General features: G+C 47.8%; 2 protein-coding genes across 2 annotated transcripts; one reads left to right on the top strand and one right to left on the bottom strand.

The window, feature by feature from the left end:
• The first annotated feature begins 4,498 nt into the window (after window positions 1-4,498).
• On the top strand, window positions 4,499-6,164 carry LOC115482779 (periaxin-like). The gene is made up of 6 exons (XM_030222763.1): window positions 4,499-4,525; window positions 4,560-4,814; window positions 4,866-5,135; window positions 5,277-5,516; window positions 5,898-5,927; window positions 6,048-6,164. The coding sequence occupies exons 1-6, from the start codon at window positions 4,499-4,501 to the stop codon at window positions 6,087-6,089; spliced, it is 864 nt and encodes a 287-aa protein (XP_030078623.1). The 3' UTR covers window positions 6,090-6,164.
• A 111-nt stretch (window positions 6,165-6,275) lies between these two features.
• Window positions 6,276-8,020, bottom strand: LOC111604591 (calphotin-like). Its single transcript, XM_030222762.1, has 3 exons — window positions 7,859-8,020; window positions 6,562-7,419; window positions 6,276-6,365 (listed from the first exon to the last, which is right to left on the bottom strand). Exons 2-3 carry the CDS (start codon window positions 7,339-7,341, stop codon window positions 6,276-6,278), a joined length of 870 nt encoding a protein of 289 aa, XP_030078622.1. The 5' UTR covers window positions 7,342-7,419; window positions 7,859-8,020.
• Window positions 8,021-8,471: the final 451 nt, after the last annotated feature.

Here is an 8,471-nt window from a genome sequence, read left to right as displayed (position 1 = left end):
CGCTGCTGTTGGCTTGTAAAACAATGGCTGCATTTGGCTGCATACAAGACACATTCAGTTATTAACCAAATACACACATTCAAACACACCAACACACACACACACACACATCTCCACAGTTTTTTATGGCATTTTCAACAGTTAAAACAATTGCACACAGCGTTGGCAAATTAAAAAGTTTTTCACTTTTGTTTTCCATTTTTTTTCTGCTTTTGGCGCCAGCAGTTGATAATTATCGAGATCCTAAAACGTTTGCCACAGCCGCAGCTGAAGTGCCCATTATGTGGCATCAAATGAATGATAATCAGCTGGCTGATAGGGCCCAAGAGGCGCAAGGGGCGTGGGTCTAGCCATGCCTGGCATTTTGTTTGTCATATGCTTGGCCACAGCATGTCCAAAGTTTTAAGTGAGTTCGCAATGCAAGTGTGCTTGTGTGTGTGCGTTGCTCTGCTTAAGCCACTTTAAGTGTCAGAGCAGCTTTTTCAAAGTGCTGGAGTATGACACAAATATAACGCATACGCCATGTGCGACTATGACTAAGTGAAAGTGTTTTTCAGTTTAACTTGTTGGCAATTCAATATAAATATTTGTTTCAATTAATATTTTAAAAGCTTTCCTTAGCTAACTCATCGATAAATCTTGTAGCAATATGGATTTATGGTCTACACATCAGCAAGGCCTACTTGATGGTAACCTTAAGGAAATCCTTATGCAAAAGTGAAGCACTTTGCTCTTTCCCTCAATAGAACTCAATTAAGAAGGTTTTAAGTGTGAGCCTTCCTGCCCTTTTTTTGTTGCATGACTTTTGCACACCTTTCACTTTCGCAAGTCATTAATCACAGCGACGCAAAAAGTGGGCCAACTTGTGGAGGGAGCGTCGCAAGGAAAAGAATTGAATTAAAAATTGCGTACAGATACGCAGCAGAGATAAAAGAATGTGCGCTCAAATGGCTTAGCTTACTTAATCCGATTAAATTGAACAAACGCATTTCTGATTACAAAGCAAATCAAATGAAAATCGAAAAGAGAAGGCAGCTGCAAGAAATGGAAAAATGAGCCAACAATTACAATGCAAATGAAGCTGCAATCGAGCTTAACATTTTGCTGGCTCTTAATTAAGTTACGTCTCAGTGCACAAAGTTAATAGCATGCGAATATTACGTATACGTACGCGAGTCGGCGACCAGTGCAGCCTGTGGGCGAAATGCAAACAATTTACGTCAATTAATTGTAGCTAGTTGCGAGCCGGCAAGCACAAAGCGCGCGCTCGACCGCACCGGCGATACGACGACAACTACATAGATTACGATTAGCTCAGACAAACAAATGGCCAGGAGGCATAGGGTGGGGGCAGAGCCGACAGCTCGCTAAATCTGCAATTGAAAACTGAAAGCTGCAAACGGAAGCGAAAACTGAAACTGAAAACAGAATCTGCAACAATTTGCGCAGCAACGGCAACAACAACAACAACAACAACAACATTTGCTAATAACTGCCAAAGGCTGAGCTTAGTCAAAGTTGCGATGCAAATCCTGTGGCAGCCTATCTGCCGTCAGCATGGCCATGTGGCAAGTGGCATGTGGCATGCGCTAGCTTCGACTACAATTTTCACAGAAGATATTCGCAATTAATGCAAAATTTATTTGATACCCAATGTGAAATCGACATGAAACCGAGCTGCAGACTGACCAAATAAGCATTGTTATTCTCCCTGTTGCTGTTGTTGTTGCAGCTGTTGTTGTCTGTGTTGCACATTAGGCGTTGCCCTGACTGGCTGCCACACAGACTGCATTAGCTTCAAGTGCAATGTGACAGCGGCAACGAGTCGAGTGACAGCATTACTAGCAGCCAGTCATACACTCGTCCATGTCCTTCAGCTACCTCTGTCGGATCTACGCTCTGCTCTGCTCTGCCCTGCTCTGCTCACAGCTCAGCTCGGCTCTCGGCATCTGTCATTTATGCATGTTGACTGATTGATCCGGCACTCTGCACTGCGCTCCACATCTGAAGTGGAGCAACTAAACGTTGCATGCATATTGCCAACTCTGTTCCTGTCGCTGCACAGCGCTTGGCATGTGGCATAAATCAGCAGCAATTTAATTGGCGATTAGCTCAGGTAATAAGATTGATTGAAATACACTGAGAGAGGGTAGTTGATAGCTCTGAAAACATGCCAATCTGCATTCACTCCTCGTTAGTTTTGAGAGCGACTCGAGTCTGTTTGTTTGTACAGAAATAAATAATATGGAAAATGGCTAAACTCTTATCTATGCGAGAACAAGCAGAAAAACTTCACTAATTTATAATCCGATAGAGTTTGCTTTCGTCAATCGAGCGTAAAATTCTAATTTAGTTTCCAATTGGATGCAGCGCATGTCATTTATCTGGTAAGCCCGGTGGTAAACTTGTAAGCCCCATGTAAGTAGCTTACAAACAGTTCACAATCGAACGACAGTGCACATGTTTTACAAATTTAGCCCCCGCTCAGCTCTCTATGCAGTTTGCACTCTGCACTCTGCTCTATCCTCGCTATATATCTCGGAGAGCAACAATTACACATTTACACTTTCGGCCAGATAGACCCCGCATAGGGCAATTGGATATCATTAATGCGGTTAAATTGTATAACCCACTGCTGTCACAGGCTGCTTACTGGACCGAAACCAGATTGTGTATAGGTATAGTCTGTCCCTCTCTCTCTGTGTGTGTGTGTGAGGTTTGGGAATTCTCTCTGTCAGGGTTTCGCATAACAGACATGTTCCAAGTGCCAAAAAAAAGTCTGGCCAACATTTTTGGCTTTACTCGTACTTCTCTTTTCCCTTTTAGTTTTTTTTTTTGGTACACATTTAGCCGCAAGCCCAGACAGCCCAGGCTGAAATAAGAAGAAAACAACAGCAACAGCAACTACTATGTTGTGCTGCTCCATTTGCAACATTTATGTTGTGTGCTGTCGGTCGGCTATGTGTGCGTGCCTGTGTGTGTGCACGTGTGGAGGTCGTTTTATTGTTTCCAGTCAAAATGGTCAAATGGAAATTTTGTTTTTAGCCATTTTTTGTGCGTTGCGATTTACGTATAGATTTAGATTGAGCTGTCGTAGATGTTATTGGGGATTGTGCCGTAACGAAAGGCCGGTCGAGACAGCCAGATGGACAGACAGTCGGACAGCACCAGAGATTGCTTGGCCATATCATTGTTAGTTAAAGTTGGGTTACTGCAAACCGAGTGATTAGAATAATCGCCACTGGTGCCTTAAGGCTGTCTCCCCGAACTCCCGCTGACATCGAACTGAATCCGAATCCCATTCACTGTTGGCTCATAAAATTTGCTAGCCTTCAATTGTCAGTTTTTGGCTGTGTTTAAGCATTTTTATTACTCTCGCATGGGCTTAAGAACGAAAGCTCTCTATTCCCAGGCAAAGTGAATTTTATGGCCGTGTGCATTTCGGTCCAAAGCATCAATTTGGGCATTTCGAGCCAGCACAAAGCCAAATAAATTCATATATATAAAATATGCATGCAAACTTTTCCAACTCATGAACTAGCTGAAGTTGTTAGTTTCGATTTTTAAAACCATGGCAACTTCAGCCTGAGCCAACTCATTATATTTAATTATTGGTAATTAACAATTGCTTACAAGTAGCTGAAAGCGTCTCGTTTCATATTTTTTCAAACACTGAAAATTTATTCAAAGCCTTTTCACCCGCTCTTCACAGTTTTATAGTGGCTGGGGCAGATCCGCTGGCAGGAGACGGCGTTGTAATTAATTTTCAAATTCAACCATGCCCCACGCCAGAAGTCGACGAGCAGCTGGGGCACGGGGCAATATTTAAGAGTTTGTTTGTACAGCAAATGGCGCCGCAATCGTATAATTTTATTCAGATTTCATTGTCAAAGCGCGAGCTGCAAATTTAGCATAGCTGGCAATTTGCGTGTCGGGCTTGTGGCTGCCTGCTGGGGACGGGAAGATATATTATAAATGTGTCTGTAGTGCCACGCCTTGCAATTTATTTGCCCTGCGTAAAAGTGTCCAAAACTGCAAGTCGCAAATTTGTTTTTGTCCTTTATCAATTTTGCACGCTGTCTGCGCAAGGCAAGGCAGTCCACGGATATACTTTATTTATGATATTTGAGTAATTCAACAATTGGTAGATAGAAAGCATTACAGATACGGCACCATTACTTCTGGGCCACTCCCAGAATCTTCTCTATTTCGCAGATGCGATCCAGCACTTCCTGGTTGCGAATCCTTTGATCCTTCAGCTTGTCGGCTATGGCATCTAAGGTAGCTGCGATGGCCAGCAGGGATAGATCTGTAGTATTCAGATCCCTACGCATCGGATATATCTTTGCCACGGGCACAACTGCCGTCGGATCAACATCTGGAATTCGATGAATCATTTAATATACAAGTATAACCTCAAGAAGTGTCCACCCCACCTGAATCGGAGCCAGCTGTTGGAACCTCAGCCGTCACTCCATCCACTGCTACATATGCTCCAATGTTTGCTTCCGCAGGGCTAACTGGTGTAGTCCCTGTTGTTCCCAAAGTATCCACACCAGCTTCTGAAGATATCGCAGCTACCGGGGCTGGAGTCTCAACGACAGCTGCTGGAGTTGGCACAGATTCTTCTTCTGGAGCTGAAGTTGCCACGACAGCCGCTGGAATTGCCACAGGCTCTGCTACTGGAGCTGGAGTTGCCACGACAGCCGCTGGAGTTGCCACAGGCTGTGCTACTGGAGCCGGAGTTGCCACAGGCTCCGCTACTGGAGCTGAAGTTGCCACAGGCTCTGCTACTGGAGCTGGAGTTGCCACAGGCTCCGCTACTGGAGCTGGAGTTGCCACGACTGCCGCTGGAGTTGCCACAGGCTCTGCTACTGGAGCTGGAGTTGCCACAGGCTCCGCTACTGGAGCTGGAGTTGCCACAGGTTCTGCTACTGGAGCTTGAGTTGCTACAGGCTGTGCTTCTGGAGTTGCAGTTGCCACAGGCTCCGCTACTGGAGCTGGAGTTGCCACAGGCTCTGCTACTGAAGCTGGAGTTGCCACAGGCTCTGCTACTGGAGCTGGAGTTGCCACAGGCTCCGCTACTGGAGCTGGAGTTGCCACAGGCTCTGCTACTGGAGCTGGAGTTGCCACAGGCTCCGCTACTGGAGCTGGAGTTGCCACAGGCTCTGCTACTGGAGCTGGAGTTGCCACAGGCTCCGCTACTGGAGCTGGAGTAGCCACGACAGCCGCTGGAGTTGCCACAGGCTCCGCTACTGGAGCTGGAGTTGCCAAAGGCTCTGCTACTGGAGCTGGAGTTGCCACAGGCTCCGCTACTGGAGCTGGAGTTGCCACAGGCTCTGCTACTGGAGCTGAAGTTGCCACAGGCTCCGCTACTGGAGCTGGAGTTGCCACAGGCTCTGCTACTGGAGCTGGAGCTGCCACAGGCTCTGCTACTGAAGCTGGAGTTGCCACAGGCTCTGCTACTGGAGCTGGAGCTGCCAAAGGCTCTGCTACTGGAGCTGGAGTTGCCACAGGCTCCGCTACTGGAGCTGGAGTTGCCACAGGCTCTGCTACTGGAGCTGGAGCTGCCACAGGCTCTGCTACTGGAGCTGGAGCTGCCACAGGCTCTGCTACTGAAGCTGGAGTTGCCACAGGCTCTGCTACTGGAGCTGGAGTTGCCACAGGCTCCGCTACTGGAGCTGGAGTTGCCACAGGCTCTGCTACTGGAGCTGGAGCTGCCACAGGCTCTGCTACTGGAGCTGGAGCTGCCACAGGCTCCGCTACTGGAGCTGGAGTTGCCACAGGCTCTGCTACTGGAGCTGGAGCTACCACAGGCTCTGCTACTGGAGCTGGAGCTGCCACAGGCTCCGCTACTGGAGCTGGAGTTGCCACGACAGCCGCTGGAGTTGCCACAGGCTCCGCTACTGGAGCTGGAGTTGCCACAGGCTCTGCTACTGTAGCTGGAGCTGCCACAGGCTCTGCTACTGGAGCTGGAGTTGCCACAGGCTCTGCTACTGAAGGTGGAGTTGCCACAGGCTCTGCTACTGGAGCTGGAGTTGCCACAGGCTCCGCTACTGGAGCTGGAGTTGCCACTACAGCCGCTGTAGTTGCCACAGGCTCTCCTACTGGAGCTGGAGTTGAAACAGGCTCCGCTATTGGAGCTGCAGTTGCCACAGGCTCCGCTACTGGAGCTGCAGCTGCCACTACAGCCGCTGTAGTTGCCACAGGCTCTCCTACTGGAGCTGGAGTTACCACAGGCTCTGCCACTGGAGCTGCAGTTGCCACAGGCTCCGCTACTGGAGCTGGAGTTGCCACGACAGCCGCTGGAGTTGCCACAGGCTCCGGTACTGGAGCTGGAGTTGCCACAGGCTCTGCCACTGGAGCTGCAGTTGCCACAGGCTCCGCTACTGGAGCTGGAGTTGCCACGACAGCCGCTGGAGTTGCCACAGGCTCTCCTACTGGAGCTGGAGCTGCCACAGGCTCTGCTACTGGAGCTGGAGTTGCCACAGGTTCCGCTACTGGAGCTGGAGCTGCCACAGGCTCCGCTACTGGAGCTGGAGTTGCCACAGGCTCTTCTACTGGAGCTGGAGCTGCCACAGGCTCCGCTACTGGAGCTGGAGTTGCCACAGGCTCCGCTACTAAAGCTGGAGTTGCCACAGGCTCCGCTACTGGAACTGGAGTTGCCACAGGCTCCGCTACTGGAGCTGGAGTTGCCACGACAGCCGCTGGAGCCACCACAGTTGGTGTGGCAGTCTCCACCGGAGCAGGAGAATTCACAACTGATAATACAGCTACTGGAGTTGATGCAGCTTCTACTATTGGTGTCGGAGTTGTCACAGGCTGTGTTACTGAAGGTGGCGCTGGTTCAGCCATTTGAGTTACCAAAGGCTCTGATGTTGGCGCTGGAATTTCAACGACTGCAATTGGATCTATGCCAGGCGCTGGAGTTGCTATAGTTGCTATTAGAGCTGGAGTCTCCACGACCGAGACTGGAGCCGCCACCGTCTCTGCTACTGGTGCTGCAGCAGCAGTTGGAACCTCCTCAACAACGGCTGAAGTCGCTTGCGGTTCTGCAACTCGCTCTACTGCCGGTGCTGGAGTCACCACAGCTGCAACGGGAGCTGCCACCGGAACAGTGGTTTCTACTACTGCAGCTGGAGTCACCACAGCTGCTACAGGAGCTGCCACAGGAACAGGAGTCTCCAAGACAGCTACTGGAGCTGCCGCTGGCGCTGCTAACGGCGCTGCAGTCTCCACGGCTGCTGTAGGGGTGACCACTGGCTGCGCTACAGCAGCTGGAGTCGGCACCACAGCAACTGGTGGTGCAGAAATATTGGCTACTGGTGCTGGCGTTGCCATTATTTTAGGATACTTTTATGGTATATCGTTGATTGAATTCTTTACAATCCTAAGACTCGTGCATTTCCTGAAAATAAACTGTCGACTTAATATGTGCTATTGTCTTTAAGCCCCTTTAGCCCAAGGTGGAAAAGAAAGAGCTTTAACTAATTGTTAGCACCTTCATGAGGATCAAACATGCGAAGGTAGAGGCTTAAACGAGCACAGGTAAGACGCTTAGCCTTGGCCTTCGGAAGGGTCAGTGGCCTGAACAAAGGCAACCTTTAGATAGATGATGCAAGCGAAGCGGAAATTTCAGCGAACTCGTCGTCATTCACTTTAGTTTCTTTTCCTCGATCGATATATTGCAATGGATTTCCTATTGCATTGGCGCCACTTTGGCGGGCGTAGGGAAAAGTCGCAAAAAACTAGGGAAAGACCTTGAAAATTGTATTTCAAATTATGAGGCCTAAAAGGAAAATTGTAGCTCATTAATTTAGATCAGGATGTAGTCTATAATGAAAAAAATTATGTTTACAAAGTCTAATTTGATGTTAATCACAGATTTTATGCTGTTTAACTATTTCGTTGTGTTTAAAGTTGCTTGGTTCTTAAATAATTTGTATTATTATGTAATTAATTTATTTATGCTTTCTTTTCAAATTGTTTATTTGTTACAGCGTCGAACTATACGATTGGAAGAGACACGTTTAACTGGGCCAAACATTGCATTCTTTCATTTTTCAATACCTCTTGTCGCTAGTTTTCCTTCGTCAAGAAGCCCAACGAACGTTCATTGAGAACTTGGAAACTGAACGAATGTATTTAAGCATGCGGAAAAGCCTCCAACTATTGGGTTATTGTGAATCGACCTAAGCGGCTTTGCCCTAACCATTCACAATTCCGTAGATCAACAAGTGCTGTGAGAAGCGCAATAAAGACTATGAAATTTTATTTTTTATTTGGACTAAGTTAACTTAAACCAAATATCAAGGCAACCTAAATTGTTATTTAAAATGAAAAAAAAAAAAGAACTTTGATTGCCTCGCATATCGTTTGCAGTTGCAGTTCAGAGCGCACATAACTAGTTATTTATTTAAAGCTGATTACTTTCTCGGAGTTGTCAACAAATCGTAATGTAGATATTTGGC

This window comes from Drosophila hydei, unplaced genomic scaffold (genome assembly GCF_003285905.1).
Source record: "Drosophila hydei strain 15085-1641.00,03,60 unplaced genomic scaffold, DhydRS2 tig00000063-arrow-pilon, whole genome shotgun sequence".
NCBI lineage: Eukaryota > Metazoa > Arthropoda > Insecta > Diptera > Drosophilidae > Drosophila > Drosophila hydei.
The sequence above is the reverse complement of the archived record's forward strand: the minus strand, read 5'-3'. Positions and strand labels throughout refer to the sequence as shown.